The sequence below is a fragment of the Tinamus guttatus genome, unplaced genomic scaffold (assembly GCF_059628265.1).
Source record: "Tinamus guttatus ecotype Peru unplaced genomic scaffold, ASM5962826v1 Tinamus_guttatus_pri_ptg000043l, whole genome shotgun sequence".
NCBI classification, from domain to species: Eukaryota; Metazoa; Chordata; class Aves; order Tinamiformes; family Tinamidae; genus Tinamus; species Tinamus guttatus.
In genome coordinates, this window is record NW_028288577.1 from 1,504,745 (window position 1) to 1,531,326 (window position 26,582).

Sequence of the window (26,582 nt, forward strand, 5' to 3'; positions counted from 1 at the left end):
TCTTCCTGGGCTCTGGCCTGGCCAGAGAGCAGCTCCCTCCCGTCCTGTGCAGAGGGGAAACATGATGCCGTAACCACTCCCCTGCACATCCCGCTCCCGCGCCAGCGGCGTTCCCGTCTCCGGACCTCCCCGATCAGCTCTGCGCCTTCCTGGCCAGCCGCCTCTCACCTCTTCTTCCTCCTGCCCTTCTCCCCAGGTTTTCCCTCCTCCCTTCCCACATCGCGCCGGCCTTACCGGTCCTCCAGCCTGCAAACCTCCGACCAGCTCGTTTTCGCACTGGGCCATTGATCTGACCCCTCATTTCCCACCGGACTGCGGTACGCAGGTGTCCGGCAGCCGCCGAAACCCTGCGGTTCCCGTTTGCTCGGCATCGCGCATCCGGCGGCACGTGAGGGGCCGCTGCGGGCTCCGTCCTGCCTGGGCTCCCGCGCTGCCCAGACCGCTTTTCCCTCTGCTTCCATAGTGCTGCCTTCCTCCTCCTCCTCCTAGCAGTGCTTGGAGCCGGGCAGGAATTGCTCCCACCAATAAAACCATCCCGGCGTGGGGAGCCCCGCACCGAGTGGCCATTTTAGCAACTTTGGTTTTTTTTTGTTATTTTTGTCTTTTTTTTTCTTTTTTTTTAAAGCATGTTTCAGCCTTTGAGGCGCAAGGCCCTGCCAGCCCTTGCAGTGCGGTGGGAAGAGCCGGCACTCGCAGCCCATCACCCCGGCCTCAAGCCGCACGTCCTCCCCGCGCTGACCTGATGACCTGCCTGAAACGGTGCAGCCGGGCCTGGCTGGGTGCTTGTCCCATCCAGGGAGCAGAACGAAACTGCGGCCCTGGCACAAGCAAAGGCAGAAGGCGTAAAAAGTCATCACGCTCTCAGTGTCCCTCGATGCGTTTAGGTTTTATTTCCGAAAATATTTCTCCCATTTGGATGGATTTGCTTAGTTTCAGTAAACCCAGGACTTTGTTTGTTTGTTTTTGCTTTAAAGAAAAAAAATGAAAGGCAGAAGGGGCAATTTTGGGGGTACATGTCACAGTGAAATTGGTCTTTGATTACAGAAGACCATTTGGGACTGTCTGCAGCCGATGTTCACCTGAATAATGATCCCTGGACTATTCATTCTCCTGCAGAGCTTTTCTGAGCTCATTGTAAAATGCCTTCTGTGTAAAATGCACAACTGAGTAGATTTTTTGTTATTATTATTGTATTTTCAAATGCTGCTTTTAAAAATAGATCAGACTATTCAAAACATAAATCCAGAGCATTCAGACAAAATTAGTACTAGCTTTAAAAATCAGAATAAATGCTTAGTTATTTATTTTCATTTGTAAAATATTTGTTTTTTTAAAAAAATACTTTAAAAATATTTCTGGATAGCTGAATGCTGGTGCTTCGTTGAAGATGCTCTGGTTACATAACGAGTATTGTCTGTTCTACAGCAACATCGCTTCGCTTGAAATTATGAGGGGATAAATCATGCATTTGGTATGCTGGGATAAAATTAGGAAAGCTTCCAAAATACTAAAAAGCAAATTGGAAAATTGTCGTTCGTTTGGTTTGTTCAGTTTCAGGGCAGATTTGCCCAAGACTCAACAACACATCAGATCACAAGGTTTTAAAATATGTTAAATACAGTTAATATTGTTCAAATATTCACTTCATGGTATAAAAAGATTCATCCTACAAAATATGCGCAGAGGAAGCTTCATGCATGCAGATAATTCGATTGAACTTATTCTTCGCAGAGAATCGCTTGTATTTAAAAACGTGCATATTTTAAGTACACCATTAGTGCAGCTATTTTAAGCAGATGCTGCGAGATTAAAGCGTTGCGTGTCAGATCGTATCTTACCCGTGCTTCCTGTCATCGTTTCTTTGCAATCTGATTTTGTGTTTCCCTTGCAGCCTGGAAGTGTTTGGTACCCGTCTCTTGGCAAAGGAGCCTGAGGAATGGAAGGGTAAAGAAATATGAGCCAGCTGCTATGCACAATGAGGTTTGTGAGTCCTTGTATGGTATAAATAAGCATATTACAAAGTTATTAGAAATTTGGCGCTGTCGCTGCTTATAAACGCGGGCTGGATGCTCCGCGGCTCCTACCGAATACACGAATAATCCCATCTCGGCGCCGTCGCGGGCCAAATCCTGTGGCTTTTCGCAGCTCTCGCCCATCCAAACTTTTGCTGGGAAGCGCGATAACCCCGCTCAGCTCCGCGGCGCTGCCCCCCAGCCCAGCGCGGCCGCGGAGCGGCGGGGACCGGCCGCTCCCGAGCCTGCGCCCGGCTCCAAAAATATTAAAATATTGCGGCGTCCCGGCAGGTAACTCTCAGATTTGATGCTTTTCGTTTATTATTAATATTATTTATGTATTTTATTTATTTATATTTATTTTATTTTTACCGGAGACGCAGCGCACGTGTAGCTATTGGAGCAAAAGCGACAGTGAGCTGTTATTAATCGTCGGTGTTTCGGGCCAGAGCATGAACAAGCTCGGTGACAGTGATGAGTGATCTGGAGCGCCTGTGCCGGGCAGCGGGGCTTGTCCTCCCCCTCGCTGCTCCCTGCCTCGGCGATGATGAGCCCTGCTTCGGAGCCGCGCTGCCGTCGGGGATCCGGCCGTTTATCTGCCGGGTGATGACAGTCGGGCCGCTTTGGAGCCGCGTCGTGAATTGCCGGAGCCTCCGCGACGCGCCCGTCGAGGGGGGGCTCTGAACGCGGGCGCGGGGCCGCCGGCTCCTCGCTCCGGAGGCGACTTTGGGTGCAAAGATGCGACCGGCCTAGGTGCTCCCGAGTCCGAAAGAGCCGCCCCATCGGGCCCGAGCTGGCCCCGTCGGGGACCGCAGGGCTCCGCGGCTCCGAACAGCCACTCTGTCTGCCCGACCCGTCCCCACGGCCGGGAAGCGCCGAGAGCGTTGGCAGCAGCGGGAGAGAGACTTTTGCTTAATTTTTTTTTCCTTAAATCCTCCGCAGTTGAATATTTGACACTCCCTCATTTTTTATCTTTTATTTTTATTTTTTGTTGTTGTTCAAGGGATAAAATGTCCTTAGCGTAAGCAAAGGCAGGAATCTTCCCTGCTTCCTTCTCTGGTGCCTGCAGCAGGAAGGAGTGCCGGGAGACCCCAAAAAGCGGGGCCGCGGGAGCGACCGCAGAAATTCCATTGGCCGCGGGGTCCGGAGCTGGGCCCGTGAACGCGGCTCTGCGGCTGCGGTGCCCGTTGGGGGCCGGTCCCGGCCTCCCCTCCTGCGTGCGCGGGCCTGGGGGGGACCAGCGCTGGCCCTGGTCCGACGAGGCTCTCGGCGCGGGGCCGCGGCGATGCGCCCTCCCTGACAGCAACCGCTTCAGCTGCGGGAGAAAAATAAAAAGAAAAGAAAAAGGCCGCACCGGGGACAGCTCCCGCCGCAGGGATCGGTGCAGCTCCGTGTTGTGCGGGGCCGCCCGGTCCCCCCCGGCCGTGCGCACGCCGAGGCCCGCTCTCACCTGCAGCCGCTCCCGGCCCCGCTCGGCCCGACGGCGCCTCCGGGAGCTGCTCGCCGCCTCCTGGCTCACAGCCTCCCTGCCCGGGCTGTTTTATTTTTTATTTATCTTTTTTCCCAGTAAGAGGGAACGCGAAAACGCTTAATTAAGAGCTTGACCCTCGGTTACTTTATTTTATTATTATTATTATGCTCCAGTTCCCAATTTCGGCACCACGTGACGAGGGACGAGTTTGGGTTTAAATTCGCTTTCAAGAAAACCCCTGTTAAAACAAAACAAAAGCCCCAAACCCAAAACAAAATAACAACAAAATAAACCTCTCTTGCCCTCTAAGGCGGCGGCGGCGGCCCGTGGCGGAGTCTTCGTGAGCGCGGGGCAGCAGAAGGTAGCGCCACTGTTATCGCGACACAGGGCAGTGCCAGGTGGGGCTGTCGCGATACTGCGTGCGGCTCTTTTATAGTGTTCTCACGATGCCCGGACGCGTTAGGAAAAATCTCCTTCGGGCCCCCGAAGTTTTGCTGTCGGGGCACTTTATCGCGTGGGGAATCGCGACAACAGAACTGAGGCAGCCCGTTAAGTTGCGACAGCAGCGGGCGGCCTTCAGGTTGGGTTTCCCCCCTTGACTTCGGTGCGTTGGCGCTGCCGGGAGGGGACACCAGGGAGGGAGGGGTCGTCGTGCCCCGGGGCTCCGCGGCGCCTCCCGCCCGCTCTTACCTCGGGGCGGCCCCGGCAGCCGGGCTGGGCCGCAGGTCCCTCGGCGCCGGCCTTGCTGCTTCATCTGCGGGGGCGACGTGGCCCAGTTGTGGGGGCAGCAAGGAGGCAGTTGTTCCCCCCCGCCTTGGCCCGACCCGGCTCTGCCGCAGGCACCCGCGCCCCCCAGAGCAGCCTCCTTCCCCCGGCGGCGGCGGGAGGCCCGAGGCTGCGGGGCTCTGCCCGAGCCCCGGCCCGTCTGCTCGGGCTGTCCCGGGCCGCTCACGGGGCCCGCACCTCCCCGCGATCCGGGCCGGCGGGGCGCGGAGCGAACACCGGGGCAAAGCCTCCCTTCTCCTCCAAAAAAAATCCTTTCCCCTTCCCACGGGGCCTCCCCGGCAGAAACAGGCCGGAGCAGCGCGACAGAGGCCTGGCCGGGCCTGGGCGCCGCTCGCTGTGGGCAGCCGGGTCGGGTCGCGGGGCCGCGGGTCTCGGTTCGTCCCGGCTGGTCGGGCCGGGCCGGGTCGGGCCGGGCCGCGGGGGCGGCGGGGAGGGTGCGGGCCGAGGCCGCAGCGGGAAGGGGCCAGAGCTGCTCTTTGGGGACGTGATTGACAGCGGCAACGTCAGCACCAGGAGGGGAAGGGAAAAGGGAGAGGGGGGGAGACAAAGAGGGAGGGAGTCGAAAGGCCCCAAACTGGATCTCCATGGAACATTTCCCGAGGAGATCAAGGGCAAGCGAAGCGGTGCGCTGGGGGATGCCCCGGCCGCCGCCGCCACCGGGCCGCCGCTGAGCCCCGCGCGGCCCCGCGCTGCCCCCGCCGCTCTTCATGCCGCAGCCGCCACCGCGCGAAGCGCCGAGCCCCCAGCTGCGCCTCCTGCCCCCCGGCCAGCAGTGTAAGTGCCGGCGCCCACGGCAGGGGGGTGGTGGTGGAAAGGGCAGCCCCGCGCCCCCGGGGCAGGTAGCGGCGGCGCCCGGGGGCAGCCCGCTCGGCGCCCGGCTGAGCCCCGCGCCCTCCGCGAGGGTCCCCGGCCCTGCTGGGTTCCGCTGCCCGCTGCTCCGCGCTCGTCGGATTCTGCCCGGCCGCCCCTTGGGGGTCCGCGCCGCCGCCTCCCACCTGCGCGCCGCGGGGAGCCGCATCTCGGCGCGAAGCTCCGCGCCTGGGGCGGCCCGCGGAGCCCGGCCCGGGGCCACAACGCTTGGCCCGTGCCTGTGAGTGGGGCTGCGAGCGAAAGCGGCGCTGCCCTCGGGGGGCCGGGTCGCTCTGCCGCCGCCGGTGCGCGGCCTTCACGCATAGAGCATGTATGTCCTGCACGTATATATGTCTCGCTACCGGGCAGCCTGTAAAGCTCTGCCCGCAAGGCAGCCCCGGGACCGGCGGGCTCCCCGTCGGGGGTGCCCCACACGCCGCCCGCGGGTTTCCCTCGTGTTTCCAGCAGGAAAAGCCCCCGGTGTCGCCCTGCGGGCCGCGCCGTTCCGCGCCCGCGGGCCGGGCCGTCGGGCAGGCGGCGGGGCGGGCGGCCACGTCCCTCCGCGCAGTAAAAGTCGGCGTTGATGCGCGGCAGTCCCGGCGGAGCTGTCAGGCCTTATCTTTATTGGCTTTTCCCAGTCTCCGTCCAAGTTTAAGAGGGGCCCTTTTATCTCGGAGCCTTGCACTCCGCGTGTTTACGCAGCCCGGCTCCGCCGCAGCGTTTCCCCCACGGCCCTGGCTCCCTCCGACGGGCCGGGCCAGGTCGACAGGTACCGGCCCCAGAGAGGCAAATTGAGGGAGTAGCGGCGGGCGGGGAGGAAGATGAAAACCCCCCACCTGCGGGTCACAGCTGAGATGAGTTGCTCCGGTCTCAGAGAGCGCGGCCACGTGTTGGCGGGAGGACGGGCCCGGCTCGGGCCGGGTGCCCCCCAAGGCCACCGGGGCCCGGCAGGTGGAGGTGCCCGGTGAGGGGAATAAGGGGGCAGGTTGGACATGGCCACCGGCGCTTGCAGCTAACCGCGCACCTCTCTGCCCCCAGGAAATGCTCCAGGAGAAAAGCCTGGCCGACACCGAGGAAGGGTTCGCAGCGGCCGCGGCCCCCGGCCATGCCGACTCGGCCGCGGGTTCTCCGGTCCTCGGTGTAGCCGGCGTGAGCAGCCCACAGGGCCCCGACCCCGAGCAGGTACTCGCCCTCCTCACCTCCTTTCCCTCCGATACCCCATTTTAATTTTAAAAAGTTTATACTCTTTTCTCCCCGGCACCCGAGTTCCTCTCTCACCCTTCCGGCCGCGCATCTTTTTTTTTTTTTTTTGTCCCGAGCCGCGGAGGGAACTGCAAATTATTTTCCGCTTTCGTTATTTTATTTTATTTTAGTTTTTATGTCCCACAAAACGCCTTTGCTCTGTCCCAGCCCTTGGGAGCTTCGATTCTGTCGCCGTCCGCGGCGGCTTCTCGCTCCAAGGGTCTGGCCCGGCGGCGCTTTCCCTTATGCCCCTTTCCGCTCCCCTCACCAAAAACGTCGAGGGGGCCCGGGCGGTTTTGCCTGCCGAGACGGGGAGAACATTTCCCGGGCGCTGTTTTTTGGCGGAGAGCAGAGAAATCCGCGTTCCTTTTGCCTCCCGCGAAAAATTCCCCGCGCCTGGACGTGATTCCGCAGTTGAACGGGGAACAGTTCATCTCTCCCGTTTTTGGCAGCAGGCAGGGGGTGGGGGGGATTGGTTGCAGGTCCTGCGGTTTTGGGACGTTGCGTTTATTTATTTTTTTCTTAATAACTTATAATAATTTATTCTTTTTTTTCCCCAGACAATAGAAAATATCAAAGTCTATCTCCACGAGAAAGAGCTATGGAAAAAATTTCATGAAGCCGGCACCGAAATGATAATAACTAAAGCAGGCAGGTTAGTGAAAATGCGCCATGAATGGATATTTCTTCTGCTCCATGTGAAATGTTCCTGTTTGCTCTGGCTTGAACATTTCCAAATATTACAGAGTTGTTGCAGGCATTTTTTGTTGTTTTGGGTTTTTTGTTTGTTTTAAAATATTCTTTCGATTGCAAACTGGAATGGGATCATTTTGCTATGCAAAGCATGCCTGTGCCTGACTGTCTTTCTAAGCGTGGCAATGACGAGGCTATTGATTCAGGAAAGAAACTTCACAGTCCAGACTTGGTCTCAAGACTCTTTTGTGATTTTATTATTATTATTATTATTATTATTTTTGAAGTTGTTAGAGTGGAGCCATTATAATGCTGATGATTTTTCCAGGAGTGACTCACTGCACAGGGCAGTGAGACCTGAGCTGGGGCACCTGGAGTCACAATTTTAGCAACATGAAGGCTTGGGATATAATTTTAATCTTAAAATTGTAAGAGATGGAGTCATCATTATTTTGGGGGCTGCTAGATGTTAACAAGATCTGCCTTCCCTAGGAAGCAAAAACATTTTTTGGGCTACAGTGGAAGGGAGCCTGACAGCTTCCCAGAGAGCCACGGCTCTGCTGGAGCCGGTGCTTCCCACCCCACTCAGGTGGAGCAGGACGAGAGGCTCAGTAGTCTTGTCGGGCTCTTCCCAATCAAAATAGCCAAAACCTCAGCTCTTGGTTCCTGCGGTTCTTGTTGCTACTGCTGCGAAACAGAAATTGTGAGGATTAGGTCTGAAAATCCGTTTAATTCGAGCACAGCTATTTTATTCCACCCTGCTCTGCAATGCCTCGTTTTGTACCCAGGGATGCTAGGGAAGTGCAGAAGAGAATACCTGAAAAAATGGGAAGCAGTCGGAGGCGGGAGGAAAAAAAAAAATCCTTGTATCCGAAGCTTTTTAAGCTTTCTTTTTCTTTTTTTCCCCCCCTTTTTCTTTCTTCCTTGCGTCCCCGTTCCTTGGTGCGTTGTGGCTGGGGGATTCCTTGCTCGCAGCGGGAATGGGAGCAGGAGCATCGTGCTCCGTGTGCCGCTCCGGGCAGAGACCCCATTCCCAAACTCACCCGTAGGAGCAGCCAGGGGGGTTCTGCGGTGGTTAATGGTACCTGTCTCTTTTCTCCCAAAGTCTAATAACCAAGATTTTTCCCAAGTGCCCCGCAGAGGGGATTTGTGCCCTAGCGCTGTTCAGTTTATTTTCTCTTTGGCCTTTTTTAAGGCAGTCGCGCAGGTAGCAACGTCTTTATCGCTCCGTGTTTTGGGATGTGAAACCTTAGGGCTCGTTCTGCAGCATCTGCCGGCACGGGGAGCTGGATCCGCTGCGCTAGCTCTGCTACCTAAGTCGGCTAAGACGGGAGGATCAAGACCTCCGATATTTTACCCTTAATTTATAGTATCTGAGCGTGTCTGCGCGGGGTGTGTTATATCTTTACTGAATATCTAGCCCCTAAACATCCCAAATGTGCATGTTATCTCTTTGTAGGTCTTAACGTGGATTGTTTAAGCAAATCCATATGTATAGGGCTCAGTCCCACATTCTTTGTCCAAGGAAGCGGACAGTGTGGCCATGTCCGACGTGCGGGATCGTATGGAGGGGACGGGGCAGCTGGCGATGACCTCAGGGCACAAGAAACTTCCTTACTTGAATTATTGAGCCAGATTTTCTATAGACGAAAATTAGGGCAGCGCCAGTGAGTTAGCTGAGTGTTTTTAATTTGTACTAGCAAAGAAAGAAAGAAAAAAAAAAGGGAAGAAAATGTATAAATATTGATCCTGAGGCTGAAAAGTTAGTGAATAACATGAAACTGGAGTGGTTTGTTTCTTGCTGGCATAAGCAGGGAGCCCGAAGCCGGAGCAGCTCACGCAGCACCGATGGGGACGATGCTGCCGCCCGGGACGGCTCCATCCCGCTGCCACCCCCGGCTGCTCCCCCGGCAGCAGAAAGTGGGGGAAAAATGCGCAAAATCATTAGCATGAGAAGGGCAGGAAAATGCCTGGCTGTGGCTGCTGCGAATGCGCGGACAGCCGCGGTTCGGGAGCAGGGCGACCGGCTCGGCCGGGACCGCGCAGAGCAGCCTCAAAATGCAACTCCGCGGTCGATCATAATACAAATTATGAAACGCAAATGATGGTTTGCTGCAGATTTTATTTCTTCCCAGACATTTAAATAACGGTAGCAATAATAAACCTCTCCTTGACCCAATTAAAAAGTGATGGTTAATGGAGGTTTGTGTGTACTTGCATTTAGCATTGAGGAGGGCGGGGGGGGGGGGGGGGGGGAGGAAAGCGGCTAATTGCAGGCACTAATTAGGGTTCTAATCCCCCTCCCAGCAGGCACGGAGATGCCCCTGAATGCAGTTAGTTGAAAACACTTAAATGTTGGTCTGTCTGACCTCAAGGGGCACAAACGAAAAGGGATAGAGGACTGATTTTTAAATTTCAAACCCAAAAAGTGACTTTAATGACAAGTTCACTCAGTGGAGAGGAAATGTAAAGCTCAGCGGAAGCGTTAATTCCATGGCAATGGTGTAAAATGGTCTTTTTGTATAAACAAGGCAAATATTGATAACTTTCTGGGGGGGGAGAGAGGGAGTCATTTGTTTCATTTTTCTGTGGAGCGCCAAGGAACGAGGCAACTATAAATTATCGAGAATTTAGGGCTGAGAATTACTTTGGGGGATTATTACTCCCTCTTAGGACTGATCTGTAGGAGACATTAGGAGAACACAGCAAGCTCAGCATTGAAATAGAAATCATGTTGTTGCCAAGAAAGCTTGATTTATAAAGTGGAAACATCTTTAAAATGCACTCACTATCTTTTTAATGTTTGACTGCTTCATTGTGGGAGGGGAAAAAAAAGAGAGATTATTTTATATTAAAAGGATCATCAAAAGATAAAAAGTTTATGTTAGCAAAGTTCCCTGAACTTTGCATAAAACCACTTGCCTCTTTCATACATAAAATACTGCGCATTGCCGTACGTAGAGGATGGGATGTTGTGGTGCATAAATCAGCATCTCTGTCTTGTTCCTCCTATTTGAGGTTTGTCCTAATTACAAATTTGTACCCAAGAGAGTTTTCTGTTATTTTATCTTAGTTATTTTTTTTTGAGCTGAATTAAACGTAATGCAAAAATGAGCTGTTACCTGGAGTCAGAGGTAGTGAGTGCTCTGGGCTGCCTAAAACAGAAAATTTAGACTAACCCCCGGCTTTTTCGCCGTTTCTGTAAGCGCTGACAAGTCAAACGTGGCGTTTTCGCGCGGGAGCCGGAGCCGCGGCGCGCGCCGAGCTCGCTGCTCTCGCGGGCAAGTGCTAATGAACCCAGTGCCTGCATCCACGCAGACACTGCATGCCCGTGTGTGATTCTGAGTACAGTGCACGCATGTTCAGATGCATTTTGCATGCCTATATACACATATAAGCATGTAATGCATCGCTATATATACGCATACATATAAAAAATTACATATATAATATAAAGTTTAAGATTTTTCAAAGAATCTCCCATTTCCAATAAGAGTGTTTTCCCAAAGAGCAAGGTCCTGTTCAGTGCATTGGGTGGGGATAGAGGGGACGCAGAGTGTTAGGAGAGCACGGTGAAGCTGCACGGACTGCTCTGTCCAGCCCCGGGCATCGTCCTGCCCTGGCGCCCGCCTTCACTTTTGCATTTTAGGCGTTGGGTAGTGATCAAGTTCTATGTAGAAGCATAGAGCAGAAGGTACATGAGACACTTCATTGCAAGCTTTTATTTTTTTTTTCAGTTCTTTTCCAGTTTCTTCTTCTTGCTCTTGCATGGTGTTATTCAATTGAATAGTCTTTTTTCGTTGCCTTTTTTTTCTTCTTCTTTTTAGTGAGCCTTGTGGCAAAACCCACTCTGCCTCACGTCATTCTTTGTTAGCTCTCCCACATCTGATTCCTGAAGGACATTAATTTTTGCATTTGCTGTTGTCTTGGCTCAGGGTTTCTTTTTTTTTTTTTTTTTTTTTTTTTTTTTTTTTTTTGCTGCTCTTTGTTCAGATCTAGCCCTTCTCCGCCTTTCCCAAGATCCCCAAGCGCGTGGTTCCAACCAGGATATTTCCCGGGATCAATCGTGTGATGTAGTTTATGGCTAATCCATAAGAAATACCAGCTCCCTGAGTGTTTGAACACCTTTCTGTGGCAGTTACTCTAAAGAAAGTGATATGTAATTCCTCTAAAGCAGTACAGCCACCCTGGCAGTGTCAGCAGTGGATTCAGGGCACCGAAATTCAGTTTTGAAAGCGATGTGGGCTGTGCACAGGTATGGAGGGAGCTTTGTGGTAGCAGGGCTTGAGAAGCATGTGTAGGAAAATATTGCACAAAAGAAAGGTCAATAAAGCAGCTTGCATGTGTGGAAAAGACGCAAACCCCCTTTAGATGTTCAAGTTTCATTTTAAAAGTGGTTTATTTCAGTATTAAAAAAAAGTCTGTTACCAATCAACTTTAGAAAACCAAAATATAACTATTTTTTTAGGACATCAAGGTTTGAAGAAGTATAAATGCTTTGGCTAAGCTGGTGCAGCTTTCTTCTCTGCACAGTCCCTTATAAGTTGCATTTTCCATGGCTCTGCGGGGCATATGGATGCCCAGTTCCCATCACAATTAAAGGGAAATGTTTGTCCAAAAATTTTTGAGGCAGCTACAAAAATCTCTGCCGGAGGGTTCTGATCCCAAAGCAAACCCACCTCTTTAATAACCTAGATCAGTGGTGGAATGTGGGCCATCAAGCCAGAACTTGGGAATAAAGGAGATATTTGAAGAATGTTTGATCTGCTCCGTCCTAAGCGCGGGGTCCTGGGATTACCCTGTTGGGAAGAACTGCCGGCTCTGTGCGAGGAGCAGGAACACACGCCCATGGTCCAAGATGTCAATGGATTTGGCAAGCAAACCGGAGCACTCGGATGCCGAGCAAGGCTGGGCTGTGGGATTTTCCTGTTTTCAACCATCAGTCACTGCTTTGGGTTTGTTAAAAACTGGGGATGTCAATGGCTAAGCAGGCAAGGGCAATGCTGGCCGGGGAAGATGTCCATGGGCCGGGATGCGGAGGAGCATCCGGAGCAGCATCCCTCTGGGCCTGGAGTTACTGGGGGGCATGGAGAGGAAGTGCTTCTGGACCAAGGAAGCAGTTAACCAAGTTCTTGAGTACGTGAGAAACAATGTTTTATTTAAAAAATCAGATGTGCTAGCCAGAAAAAAAAGAACATATATATATACTTATATATATAATGTCCCCATGCCAGAATATAAAAATTCCCTAACTGTCTGACCTTCTCATCACTAGGTCATGGTCCTGCCACCAGATCAATCTCCACTATCGGGTCGTGGGCTGCGAGTTCAATGTTGCTTGTGTTAGTGACAGTGAATTTGGGGCTGAAAAATGAACTACTGATGAGAACTCCTGTTGAACCTGTATTGTTTGTTATTCTGAGGCAAGGATCTGGCATGGGCTAATCCAGCACTTCAAAGTTAACGGCTCTTACTTTGTATACAGAGCGTCATAGCGGAGCGGCGCGGGTGATAAGAGGAATAGGGGACGGCAGGGTTAGGATACACTGGGAAAATGGGACCGTGTTGGAGAGCGCTTTGATCTCTTCTAAAGTATTTTCTGAAAGCAAGAATCTATCAAGGAGGAAATGCCATTTTAAAGAGCTAAAAGGAACAGCTGACATCCCCAAATTTGTTTTAATCTACCCCGGAGAATATTATTTTTAAAGATGAGTTAAGTCAGTGGAAGAAATACTTGTCAGATGAAGGGAAATCAGGGGAGGAAAAAAAAAAGCAAGAAGGGTCATCAAAATGAAACTGTGGTGCTTGACGTCTCTGTGCTCCCTTCCCTCCTGGAGGAGGAAGAGGAGGAAGAGCTTTTGAGCCGCCAGGCCCTGTTTTCAAGCCGAGTTTGGGGTTGGATTGTTCCTTTCAGGGGATTTAGGTGTGTAATCTGGCTTGGTGCTTGGACAGCGCCGCTGGATGGGTCTTTATGTGCCCAGCCGCTTTTGAGGAGTTGTTCTTCCAGCCAATGGAGAACTTCTTAGGCAAGGCTTTCCAATGCATGTTTTTTTTTTTTTTTTTCTTCCCAAGCCTTTCCCAACTTGCCGTGCTATAAACGTCGCCTTTTCCCAAGCGCCCTACAGGAGTTTCCAGCAATCCGGTGCCTTCTATGTAGCTTTGCTTGGCCATCCCGAATGAGGATCACGACGGCTGTGTTTGCAAATCTGTCCTATTGAAGGGGCTTAGGAGAGCTAGGCTCCATCTTGACACGGATGGGTTAGAGATGCCAAAGGTGGGTTTGATGTCCCCTCCGGGACCTCAGGGTCCAATTCCCTGGTGGTTTTCCCTAAGGAGATCCAAGGCAGGTTCCCCATGGCCTCTTCCCTGGCCACCTACCCCTACCCATGCACCGTGGGCAGCCCCAGAGGTGACATGGGTGGGATGTAGCCTCGGCCAACCTGCTCCAGGAGGACATCCCCACTTCTTCCATCATCTTCAGCATTTCGGTTCCTGACCCCCACCCAAACCAAGACTCTTGTCCCTGGGATCGCTGCCTCCGTGCGTCCCTGCAGGACCCGGCCACGGTGGCTCCAATGGGTGCCCGACCACGCAGGGCTGGATACGAGGTGGCCAAACCCAAGGAGCCTGAGAGGCTGGGAACTCGTGTCCTAAATGCGAGCGCTGCTTTGCTGCTTATCGCTCGCTTGCTAAGCCAACCAGCCAATTACACATTAATTAAACTCTGTTTGAACATCAGAGAAGCTTTGGCTGCGCGTCAGTAACTGCTCTGAGGCAGAAGGGAGTGGATAGCCATAGGATAAATAAATAAACAAGAGATGCTTATTCTAACAGCTCATTTTAAAACAATTTGTGAATATCATGGAGAGATAAAATGGGCCTAGCATAAACTCAGCTAAGCAGGGCCCATTTTGCTATCAGAGCGAATAATTCACTGGCACATCATCTTTGAAGCTTGGGAGGGCTGTGCAGTTGTGCTGCTTGTTTATTTTCCTGGATTTTACTGTTTTTGCTATGTTTCATCTGCCCGGGGCTGCAGGGCAGGGTTGTGCTGGGGCTGTGGAGCTCTGTGGGCAGCCTGGTGGCCCTCCCAAGGCCACGCATGTTGTCCCCGGGGATGGTGGGCGCACATTGGGCTGCAGCACTAGGTGCCAAAGTGTGGTATTTTAGCGTTCTTTTGCATGTGCCCCTTGCACTAATGGCATCTCCATCTCTTCTCTCCTGCGCTCGCTGTCCTTGGCTGTGTGACCATAAAAACTCGTCTCGCTTCCCCTTTGCGTGCTGGTGAGAGCTACCACTGTGTCCCAATGGCTCTGCTCGACACAGTGGCGTTTTGGGGGGAAATGAGCCTTTTCCAGGCACCAAAGCTGTCTGAGGGCTGTGCAGAAGGGTTGGAGAAGAACCCTGGCACTGTGTGCTACTTTGATGCTTAAAACGCAGCAAAAAAGGCAGAAACCAGCCCAGAAGCCCAGCTGTGGGCTGCTCTGCAGTCATTCCCACTGGGCAGCCGGATGGAGCATCCCAGCTTCCCACCAGTGATGCCTCCTGGGTGTGCCTCCGTTTTGGGGACAAACGGGCTGTTTTTCTCAGGCAGCCCCTGCCCTGGCTCAGCTCCTGCTGCCTTCCCTGCCTGGGATGCTGTGTTGGGACAAGCACATCTCCTCCTGATGCGCATCTGTGTCCTGCTTTGGCTCATCTCCGGATAGTGGGAAAAGGACTGAGGGGGTTGTACAGGGATGTGCCAGGAGCCTCGGCGTTCCCTGCAGCAGCCCTGTCCTTGGGGTGGGTTTCGGAAAGCTGGGCCCAGCTTTCCCAGTTGGGGAAGACACTGCTGATTTTTTCCATGCGCACTGGAGCATTCAGCGTTTTTGGAGCCATGAGCGATGCAGGATGAAGCAAGCTATTGTCAAGGAAATCTGGCGGCTGCGAAATAAAAAGGAGAGGGAGAGAATAGCACTTTTTCTCTATGGAGAACGCCCATCTGCAAGAGGATTTCTGCCTGCGGAGACTTGGCAGAGGAGCTGCTTATGCAAAGTCACTACCGAGCAAAAAGCTGCTCGCTCTGAGTAGCTCCATTGACCTGCAGTAAATTTGGGCGAGCAGGCAGGTTTTTGGCCACTTCCCAGGGCTCACCAGCGAGCTGTATAGCCCCACTGTAGCCCGCTGCTCTCCTCTGGCCGAGCTTGCTCTTTTGGCTCCCTCATTTCCAACAGGGATTTGTAGGAAGAGTTGGGTGATGTGATGTTGGGTGCTCTTGCTCGCTTATTATTATTATTTTTTTTAATTGAAACTCCATGCGTGCACCTTTTTGAAGTCGGACCGCGGGCTTGTCGCGCCTCCTCAGCAGAAACACACAGCCCATGTTTGTATCGTGTTGCAAAGAGATATTTGCTAAATGAGCCTCTGCCAAGGGGTTGAGAAATATGTTTTCATTAAGAAAATTATACTGACAAGTCCCTGGACAGCACATTAGTTGCATTTTTTTTTTTCCCCCTTTCTTTTTAAAGGCTAAAATGCGGCAGCTAATAATAATGATGAAATGTCCGTACACAGCCAAATTACTAATATCTACCCCGTGTTTTCCTGGAAAAGAATGCGGCGAGTTGGCAAACGCTGGCGCATCCCGCGCCGCTGCCTTGCCGAGCGCAGCGCTACCACCGCGAGATACTCGGCAGCTTGCAAGTTAAGCAACACCTTCCATCAGATGCAAGTTCCCATTTGTTATCCGTAAAGAATTCAGGCTGTATATATTATGGTAGTACTTTGGCTCTTTGTATTTATTTTAGGGGGCTATACTAAAGAACATTATAAACTGAGGCATGTCTATGCTATATGAGCTCCATATGCTGAAGCTTAATTTTAAATGCCATTAAAAAAGCACTTAACATTTACAATATATCAGTCCAGCTACTTTAGCAGTGGGGATGTGCCACGATGTATGAAATGATTGGGCAGAAGGAAATTCAGAAGCTGCATGCTAGGAAAATCCCGGCTGTGGAGCATCCTGCCGGTGCGACTCAGCCCGATGCGGCTGTCGCGTTTTGGATGTTTAATCAATTCCTCCTCTTTGGTTTTGTTCAAAAAAAAATTTTTAAGGGCTAATTATTAAAAATAAAAAAAATAAAAATCTTGGCATCGGGCTTGGATTCCTCATGCTGCGTTTCTGGGCCGCTGAATTGGGCCGTGTGCTGCCCGGCCGCTGCGTCCTGCTCTATTTGTGCAGGTGCTTGCGGGGCAGCGGGGAGTGAGCGGCTGCCTTCAAAACAGCCCACGGCAGAGATAGCAGGAGGGGACGGGGCTGATATACAGCCGAGGAAAAAGGTTGCTCAGAGGGTTTAAGGTGCAATCGTGCAAGTCCCGGGCTGACTGGGTCCGTAGTGCTGAGGAAAGTCCTGGAAGCGCTCGCACCCATCGGACAAGCTCCAGCTCCTAACGTCAGACCGCAGCTGCATGTGCCAGTGTCACTGCCATAGCTGCAGAGTAACACGGTCTTTAATAGTGCAAATACTCCTTATTTGTACAAAGCATAAAAATATACTTTGGTAATGCACCATCGCGTGCAAAATTCCCTGGTTGGGCTGGATCGCAATGTCCCCATGGAAGTCAGCAGGACTCTGCAGCTTCAGTGGGCTGCCCAGGCCTTGTCACCGCTTCCAGGTGCACCCAGGCTCCCAGCATTGTCCCTGGCAGGGGGTCCCCATGCTGCCATTTTGACCCCCACACTGACACTTTTTCCCTTTGCTTCTCATAAGGAGGATGTTCCCGAGCTACAAGGTCAAGGTGACCGGGATGAACCCCAAGACCAAGTACATCCTGCTCATCGACATCGTTCCCGCTGATGACCACCGCTACAAGTTCTGTGACAATAAATGGTAAGTTATTTTATTTTATTTAATAAAAAAGGGAATTCTGGTGCTGTCAACCATTTGTGTTGTGAACTTGGCAAACGGTGCGAATCCCTTCCCTTGGTGGCCCGGGATGCCGCTTCCGGAGGGCCGCAGCGGGTCAAGCGCAGGTTAGCGGGAAGCAGCGGCCCAGTCCCGGCCTGGCCCGCGCTCCAGCTCCAAATTCCTTCCTTCCTCGTCATATTTGTTTTGGGAGGGCAGCCCCGGCAGGGCCGGGCAGTGGCTCTCATGGGGCACCGCGGCTGTCCAGCGGGATGAGACCCTTCCTGCTGCCAGCCCTCATGGGATTTCCTTCTCTCTTTTAATTTATTATTATCCAGCGCTTCTTTCCCTCTTATACGCCCTCCCTTCCATGGCACTTGGAAGGAAGTACCTTCCTTTGGGTCTCATGATTTTTTTCCCCCAAAATGCACCAAGTGCTGCATATTTCCCAGCCGCATGGGCAAGATGAAGAGCAGAAATCTTACTGCGGTTTTAACAGGAACTTACAGAAATCTATAGGAATACTATAACGGGAACACTATAGAAAAATGTGATAATTTCATTGACCCTGAGTCCATCCGAGGGCTTTGGGCAGCCCTGGAGCCACTTCCCCTGTTCATTCCATGGCTGCCAGAACATCCTCGCTGCTGTTTTGGGGGAATGTTGCTCTTATCGGGGTGTTACGGGAGGAGAACCCCAAGCAGCAATGCAGGGACTGTCAGTGAACTGCAATATCTGTGAAAACCAGGAAAATTTGGTGCCTGAAAATAGAGGGACGCAGGAATGCTGCATTCACAGCAGGAGGAAGGGCTGCTTTGCGCCGACCTTCACCGGTTTCGCTGCTTCCTCACCCAATTTACAGCACGTCCCAGCGTGCTGCTGTCCCACCTGGATTAGGGCTGGGAAAGGGCGTTTGGTGGCAGCGCTGTGACCAGCGTGACCCGCTGTCTTTGCAGGATGGTGGCGGGCAAGGCCGAGCCGGCCATGCCGGGGCGCCTCTACGTCCATCCCGACTCGCCGGCCACCGGAGCCCACTGGATGCGGCAGCTCGTCTCCTTCCAGAAGCTGAAGCTCACGAACAACCACCTCGACCCCTTCGGACACGTAAGAGCGGAGACGGGGGGGGGTCCCGATCCTTCCGGGCGTTCGCAGTCTGACACAGGTTGCACCAAGCTGCTGTTGAAAAAGGCAGGGGATTTTATTTGGAAATACCAAATCTGGAGCGTGTGCAGGCCAACAACCCCCCGCCTGCAGTTAGTGGGGCCGAAGGATTTTGGGTTCCCTGGGTTGCAGTGGCCTTGGGTGCAGCTCAAGTAAGACAGGATAGGCCCTCCCGCTACCTGTTTCCAAGCTGGAGATGTAAAAGGTGGTGAAAATCCCAGACTTTTTACTGCATCTGTTTTTTTTTCAGTCAAGTTGCTGCAGAGGGCCGGTGATAACCCGGCTTTGTGCAGGAGCAAGCAGGGAGCCAACCCCCGTCCAGCCCCGATCCCCGGCAGCTTCAAAGGCCGCAGGGCCGTTATCCATCGCAGCGCGTTCGGCTCCGCTCGCGAGCGCGGAGCAAGCCCGAAACTCAGCGTAAAATGTTCCCGAGCAAAAATTGCCTAACGCAGCAGGCGCCCGCGTGAGCCTGGTCCGGGCAGCTGGGCTGGCCTGGCTTGCATTGCCCGGGGCGTTTCTTCCCACCCCTGTTTTTTGGCTGGCGATGGAGCTGTTTGTGCTGCGAAACGTGAGCGCGCCCTGGACCGAGCAGCGCACGCGGTGCCGCTTTCAACGCTCGCTTTTCCTGGATTCTGTGTTGTTTTAACTGCAGTTTTCATAGGGACAATGTTTTTTTTTTTTTCCCTTTTTCCCCCACTTTTAATAAATACCTCCTCCCGCGAAGCGCCGTCCCCGGCCAGCTCCTCGCTGGTGTGAAGCTGCAACCCAAGCGCCGCGTGTTCCTGGGACCCCATCCTTGGGGCGTCGCGATCCCTCCGCATCCCTGGAAAAGCGAAGCGGAGTCGGGAGCAGCAGTCGGGATCGGCGGCTCCAGCGCTGGGATTTTCTGCTCCGCGCAGGTGCCGCGCGCCGGCTCTGCGAGCGCAGGCGGTGCTGGAGGAGGCGGGGGGCAGGCGCTGCGCGGCCCCTCCGCTGCGTTAACCATTTTCTGGCAGGCAGTTTGGGAGGAAAAGAGGCAAAAAAACCCCAAAATGGCTCTGCAGCCTCCTGCCTGCTCGCACAGTGTCAGAGCTTGGCTCCCTTTGAGGACACAGTGCAATGGATGCCGTCCCCCGCCCTTTACCTTGCCCTTGAATGCCCAAACGCTTACTTTAAAACAGAAAAAGGCAATAATTCTGAATTATTTCAAACAACCGAGTGTGTGCACACAGCGGGCAGCGGGTGTCCATCTGTCCGCCCGCACGCCGGGGAGCTCCGCTGGCACGCGCCTTTTCCAACGTGGTTTTCCCTGGTACCGGCAGCTGGGTCTGCTGGAAATCATTTGCTTTCTAGAAAATGTACAAAAATATCCTTACGGATAAAAAAAAAAAAAAAGGGCAGTGGCCGCGTGCCCGACCGTGACGAGGACGAGCAGAGCCGGCCCTTAGCTTCTGCCGAGCGCCTGTTCCTGCTCGTCCTTTCCCACATCGGCTGCTTTGCTCCTTAATGCCCACGAGCTTCCTTACTTCTCCCCATATTTATTATCTGCTCCTTTGGTTTTGTTTGACGGCCACTGAAATCCTTTTTTTTTCTGCCTAGTCTTGCAGTTTTCCTCTTATTTTTCCATTAATCTGATTTTAGCCCTTTTTTGGTCTCTGCTTGTCTCACACTCCGGTACGTTAATGATGTAAATGTCCTATTAATCTTATGGTTTATTACTATGCATTTTATTTAGACTTTTATTTTTACATTGAGTATTTGTATTTAGACACAGTTCTGCTCGCTGTAGCCCACATCTCCCCTCCGCGCTCCGTAGCTCGAGCAGCTCCACAGTCTCGGGCTCTGCCCATGTTTCCTTCCACCACACATGGTTTTTTCCTCATAACTGGCTTTTTCTCAATATCTTTTAAATGTGAAATGGCTTTTGTCTGGCCCTAAAGTTGAACAGCACAGCCAGTTTTGGGGGGAGATCGCTAAGTCTTCCTCTGCCAACAGAATATCCATGCAAAGGCTTTTTATTTTTGTTTTTTTTTAAAAACATCCATTTTAGGCAATGCTTTGCAGCTGATCTGACAAACAACAGTGCACAAATGTGCTCTAAAGCCCAACACGGCGCACGGTCGGCTTTGCAGTGGGTGCAGCGGGCGCTGCTGAGGATTGCTTGGAAAGTTGTTCCCATCCCTTTGCTAGCTCTTTTTGCTGGTACTGGTTCATCCGAGCTAAACGCAGGGATTTTCTTGGAAGTCGATCGGGAGGCGGGTTGGTGGTAGCCTGCGCTCCTATGGATGCCCCGTGCACCCGATGCACCGAGAGAATTTCATTACTGACATTAGATGAAAAAGGTCAGAGAAAAGAGGAAAAGGGAAAAAGAAAATCCCAGCTTTGGCCCTGAAGCGACGAACAATTTTTCTCCGCTCACATTGAACGTTTTCCTAGGATTTTCCAGCCTTTTTTTTTCTTTTCCTATGATGTAAAGCACCAGAAGGAAAGCTTTGCTTCATGTCTGCCTTTCCCCATGGATATCAGGGTTATCCTGAGGAGGAGGACTGGATGAAGCTGATGCCGAACTCTGGAGCTGCTGAATTTTCTCTCCTCCACTAGGTTTTGCTGCGGGCGCCGTTCCCGGCTCCGTGTCCAGCGTGTGCGGATCAGCCCCGCACCGGCTCCCTCCCCAGCCCAAAGGCTTTCGGAGCTTACAAAGAATAGAAGGACAGAAGAAAGAAGCAGAGAATATATTAAAATGAGAGATTTTATATTACTTATGTGATCCCCTGGGAGCAACCGTAAAATTATGTGGCTTTTTCATAGCCATTTACTATTCAATATAAAAAGGGCAGTTGCTGTAGCAACCCCTGCATCATATGACATATGATACCTTGGAGAAACAGGGAGCTCTCTTAAATCAACTCCCCGCATTTCAGACACAAGTAAATAGGTTTTTTTACAGCAATTTGGAGGCAAGTTTGCGTTGCAGTGAGCGATGCAGCCCCCGACCCAAGCGAGCCGAGTCGTATCGAGCCCGCAGCAGCCTGCAAGGCTGCAGGCAAAAGGGAGGTGTTTCCCCAAGCAAAATTAAATGGAGGGAGAAAATGACTTTTTTTTTTTTTTTTTTTGACATTTGTTGCTGACTGGGGAATGCCAAAAAAGAAAGAAAGAAAGAAAGAAAAGTGGATTTTTTTTTAAGTTGCTGCTGCCAGCAGTGAGATTGGAGGGAAGCGGTGCCTGCGCGAGCTGCTGCCCTGCACGTGGGCGCTTGGGTCATCGTGACTGGGTGGGTTTTTTTTTTTTTAATTTTTAATCATAATCATTTTTATCATAACCTTTTTCTGAAAGCCTGGTGCATTTTCCAGGCTAAAATGGTGCTGTGATGGTGGAGCTGGCATTCCCATACACAACATCAACCCAGCATCGGGTTTCTACCCATGGGTTCAGCCACCTAATTTGAGGAACCTGCTTGAAATATCTGCTTGCTTTCCTCTGTTCTGGTTTTCCTTTATTATTATTATTATTATTGATCTTTTTTTTCAAATACAGAAAAAAGAATTGTATTTATCAAGCTCCCAAGTACAAACACATCTCCTGCAAATGGAGCTGTATCCCGTAGTCAAATGGAAAAGCTCAGCTAGCTGCAGAGAGGCTTTCAGGTAGTACAGCTGTGTGCATGTATAGCTGGATAAGAAGCACTGTTTTTTCCATCCTTCTTACTATTTTGTATTCTTGCCCTTTATTATATCGATTCCCCTCTAAGCAATATCCTGTCAGCCAGTATTTGAAGCAGCAGGGTCAGGCCGAACACCGTTTGGGTTTTAGTAGCTGATGTTCCCAACTTGCCCAAGTTTGACCCAAAAACGCAGTTCCAAGATGTGCAGGTTGATTTTTGAATCTCCCAGGGCCCTCGCGATAGAAAAGCTAAGCAAAGGAAAACAGAAAATTCCTATTTCGGTGCCATCTTTGGAGAAACATCAGGTTGTGAGCTCCGTGGTGAACTTCTGTCCTGTTTAAGTGGTTTCTGTGGCTAAAAATCCCCCTCACCTGGCGCGGGGGCTCCCGCCTGCACCAGCACCGGCAGCAGCAGTCGCGCTCGGCCCGTTCAATTAAAATAGCTGCAATTTCTGCCGCAATTCTTTAAGTTCCCATTTCCACGGCTGCACGTCACTGCAGTGGAATTTACATTTGTTTTGGGTATTTTTAGCCAATCGCAGTGAATAATTTTCCACAGCAGCCTTTAAAACTATTTAGTCTGGATTTTTGGCAGCGGGCTTTGCGCAGGCAGCTAAGGTTTTTGGCATTTTTTTTTCATTTTTTTTTGTTTTTTCTTCTTTTGTTATTTGTGGGATTTTCGAGTGCACGTTTAAACCGAATGTGAGCAGGGAGGGGTTTTTCAGGAGAGTCAAACTTTGGCGGTGGTAGCTGCAGAAAGAAGGAAAGGGAAGAGTTGTGGGCGCGGATTGCGCGGGAGCCAGCGGAGCTCTGTGGAAAACCGCTCCTCATCCCCTTGCTGGGCTCAAGGAGGGCACCAAAGAGTGACTTTACGAGGGCCCGGTATAACTTGAGGGTCATTCCTGCTGCTCTGGAGCGGCTGTGTCTGCGGTGGGTGTTGAAGGGGCCTGGGGTCTCTGCTCTCCTGGCTCCAGGTGTTTTCCTAGCTCAGTGGTGTCTCTGGGCCCCAGGAGACCTGGTTTTCGGCATCCAGACAGCACCACTTGGCCTCAAGTCTGAATTGAAGAGAATCGAAATATCCCTTCATAGGAGGATCTCACCCCCCGCGCCCGGCCTTGCTCCTCCCGGCTTTGTTTCAGGATACTTGAAAGCAGGGAAAAGGCTACGACCCAAAACCTGAGCCGACCCACTCAGATCCCTTCCCCGCCGCTCAGCAGCAGCCGAGTGGCCGACAGACGTGGTGCAAAGCTGATAAAATGCCAAAAATTCCTCCTCCTCTCTCTTGGGGAGCAGGGAGGGTCGTCTGGAAAATGTCAACAATAAAAACTGCATTTAAGCGGTAGACGACGCAGGCAGCTACCGTGGGCAGCGCGGCCAGATGAAGGGGTTGGGAGCAAACAACCCGCGGGAAGGGGAGAGCTTTCCCGAGCACGGAGCTGAGGTCTCCTCATCCCTAGTAATTCCCGTTTCAAACTGGCTAAATGCAGGACTGATGCAGCAGGGAAGCTGCCTACGGTGCAGGGGCTTGGTCTGCCCGCACTGGAGCCTCTTCCAGTAGGAGGAAGATTAAGTGTTGCAGCATCAACATGATCGGGGGAAAAAATTGAGTTTACGATCAATCCTTCCAGACTGACTCTGTCCAATAGTAGTAAGAAAATGAGAGTTGCCTAGAAAAGCTTAAAGTTCAGCCCAACAGCTCATCCCTAAATGGCAGATAGATTTGCTGTCCCAGATTGTATGCATTTATACAATGTTTTTGTTTCCTAGTTTGAAAGCAAAGCCAAAGCTTGGCAGCACCATGGCAGTCTGCTCACACGTCCCATTAGCAAACTGCATCCCACAGCCGAGTCCTTTGCATTTTACTTTATTCTTCTTGTTATTTTATCATCTTTCTAATTTTTAGCGTCAATTGTTTTGCAGATCATTCTGAACTCCATGCACAAATACCAGCCGCGGCTGCACATCGTGAAGGCGGACGAGAACAACGCGTTCGGCTCGAAGAACACGGCCTTCTGCACCCACGTCTTCCCGGAGACCTCCTTCATCTCCGTGACATCCTACCAGAACCACAAGGTGAGGGGGAGCTCCAAGGCATTTTGCCGTCCCCGGGAGCGTTTGGGGATGCGCCGTTGCGAGCGCTGGGTTGCGATGGGGCCGTCGTGCAGCAGAAACAGCCTCCTCTGAGAGGCGAGTTCCCATCCCAGCCACCCAGGCCTTGAGCAAGCCCAGAGATGCTGCCAAGGCTGCCTGTGATGTTGTTACACTTAACTCTTATACTTAACTGCATTTTTTTTTTCCCAAGTGCATCAGGATTCCTCAATAAAAGCGCAGAGGGAAGTAGCCTTTTCAGAGTGCTTTGCAGCACCACATGTATCTGCCACATGTTATCGCGTCGTCCCTCTCCTTGTACTTTCCTAAGGAAATAACAACAGGAACAAGCACCTCCATGAAACCCTTCCTGCCCAGTAATCTGGCCAGCCCTTTTCCTCCCACGTAGGACGCCCTTGGTGCAAGGGCCCTTGGTGCAAGGGCCAAACACAGAGGCCTTGCAAAGTTTTGCAATTACTGAGCCAGTTAAAAGACTCAGAGGGGTTGTGTGCGCTGCAGGACGACAAGCAAAAGAAGTCCCCTATTCGGGCACGCAGACGAATCCTGTTTGAAAAGTTGTAGCTGTCGGTGTAAAATGACCAGTTGCCCAAACATGGTTAACCAAAAAAGCACGAGGGAGCTTATTTAATACCTATTTAAACTGCCTGGTGCGTCAATGGTGCCTTTCATCCCCAGGGTGCCCAAAGTGCTTCATAAACTGACTACTTCCAAAGCCATTGACACACAAATGCTCCTGGGCAGGCATGAGCAGCCGAGGACATGGGGCACTGCGCGCCCGCCTGGAGCAGGCAGGCTTAGGGGAAATGCACCAAAAAGCCCTAATTCTCAGGAAAGGCACCTGCAAAGAAGCTACCTTGCATTTGCTTTGCCCAAGCGAATCCCAGCCTCAGAGTGGGGGTCCCGAATCCTGGAATTCCTGCCCTCCCTCATGATGGGCAATTTTGTCAGCTTTCAAAGCTGCCTCTGCTGCATCTACCCCAAACTTCTCAGCTGGTTGCTCTGCTTTTCCTGGGTGTGAAAGCACCTCCGGGCTCCGACCTGCTCTGCAGACCCGGCTGCCTCAGTGTTTTCAAAGGTCTCACGCTCGTTTTCGTTCTCTCAAAGATAACTCAGCTCAAAATCGAGAACAACCCCTTCGCTAAGGGATTCCGGGGCAGCGATGACAGCGACCTGCGTGTGGCTCGTCTGCAAAGGTAGCGATGCTGCTGTGCGGTGCCGGGGGTTTCGCGGGTGTCTGACACAGAGCCATGAAACCTGCTTTGGGTGGCTTTGGGTGACGGGAGGCTTAATGCTCTGCAAAACCTGCATGGGTATGGGGACACCCTTGGCAATGCCCTGGGGAAGGCAGGTTGATGCTCCGGCTGGTGCTGGTGGCTGTCGCCTGGGTAATAACCCCTCTTTTCCTCACCTCCTCCAGCAAGGAGTACCCGGTGATTTCCAAGAGTATCATGAGGCAGCGGCTGGTGTCCTCGCACGGGCAGCTGGCCGCCAAGGCGGACGTGAGCCCGCTGCACGGCAGCCACCAGGCGCTGCAGCACTTCCAGTACGAGAACGGCGCCCACATGCAGTTCGCCGCGTCGGAGGCGCAGGAGCTGCCGCTCAACTCCTTCAGCGCGCAGCGGGACTCGGGGCTCTTCTACCACTGCCTAAAGAGAAGAGGTAAACGGGAGCGCGCGGGGAGGCGAGTGCTGCCCAGAGCCCCCCGTTGGCCCCAGCTTGTCACGGTTAGGCCTTGATCTTCTCGTGCACCGAGGAGGTTGACGGCCCCGGGGCTGCGGGTGGGAAGAGCAGTGAAGATGCTGCATTTCCTTCCTGGCATCTGGTCTTAGGGAGGGCACGTCCAGACCCTTGCACTAGAGGGGAAAAACGGGGAATGCATGGGGACAACCGTGGAGGCAGGAACTGCAAGAAAATGAATTTCAGCCCATTTCTGTCATTCAGGAGGGCATGTGGGAGCAGTTTTGGGAAGTCCCGGGGGGGCTGTTTGGTGATGGGGGGGGCCGTCGTCTTCCTTATTTCTCATCCCGCAGAGAGCGCCCGTCACCTGGAGCTGCCCTGCAAGCGCTCCTACCTGGAGGCCTCGTCCTCGGTGGGCGACGACCATTATTTCCGCTCGCCTCCCCCCTACGACCAGCCCATGCTGAGCCCGTCGTACTGCGGCGAGGTGGCGCCGCGCGAGGCCTGCATGTACTCGGGCGCCGGCGCCGACATGGCCGCCGTGGTGGACGAGCTGCCGCCGCCGCCCCCGCCGCCGCCGCCGCCCGGCTGCAACATGTGGACTTCGGTGTCGCCGTACGCCGGCTACGGCGTGCAGGCCGTGGAGACTGTGCCCTACCACCAGCCCTTCCCCGCGCACTTCGCCGCCGCCTCGGTGATGCCGCGGCTGCCGGCGCTGGGCGGGCAGGGCGCCGCGGCGGGCGCCAACGGCCCCTTCGGCGTCTACAACCAGCTGGCGCCGGCGGTGCGGGAGCGCCTGCCCGGGCCGGCCTTCGGGCGCGAGCGCGGCCACGGCGCCGGCTGCGAGCGCAAGGCGCCCTCGCCGCACCTCAACGCCGCCGGCGAGCTGCTCTACTCGCCCGGCTTCTCCCTGGCCAGGGAGCCGCCGCTGCCCTACCACGGCGCCATGGGCGCCGCCGACGCCTGGGCCGACGGGTGACGGCGGCCGCCGCCGGCGCCTCCCTCTCCGTACCCGCCGCGGGTACCTTGCACTTGGCCGAGACGGGCGGACGCTTC

General features: G+C 53.1%; 1 protein-coding gene across 1 annotated transcript; it reads left to right on the forward strand.

Annotated features, from left to right (window-relative positions):
- The first annotated feature begins 4,968 nt into the window (after positions 1–4,968).
- Positions 4,969–26,505, forward strand: TBX4 (T-box transcription factor 4). Its single transcript, XM_088535559.1, has 9 exons — positions 4,969–5,043; positions 6,157–6,300; positions 6,921–7,015; positions 16,806–16,925; positions 17,897–18,044; positions 23,661–23,813; positions 24,954–25,042; positions 25,267–25,508; positions 25,880–26,505. The coding sequence occupies exons 2-9, from the start codon at positions 6,160–6,162 to the stop codon at positions 26,503–26,505; spliced, it is 1,614 nt and encodes a 537-aa protein (XP_088391685.1). The 5' UTR covers positions 4,969–5,043; positions 6,157–6,159.
- Positions 26,506–26,582: the final 77 nt, after the last annotated feature.

Bases quoted from the DNA above. Each gene is read 5' to 3' on its own strand.
- TBX4 (XM_088535559.1), top strand. From the start codon at position 6,160: ATGCTCCAGGAGAAAAGCCTGGCCGACACCGAGGAAGGGTTCGCAGCG. The intron at 6,301-6,920 runs GTACTCGCCCTC...TTTTTTCCCCAG, and splicing joins AGGGCCCCGACCCCGAGCAG to ACAATAGAAAATATCAAAGT. The intron at 25,509-25,879 runs GTAAACGGGAGC...CTCATCCCGCAG, and splicing joins CCACTGCCTAAAGAGAAGAG to AGAGCGCCCGTCACCTGGAG.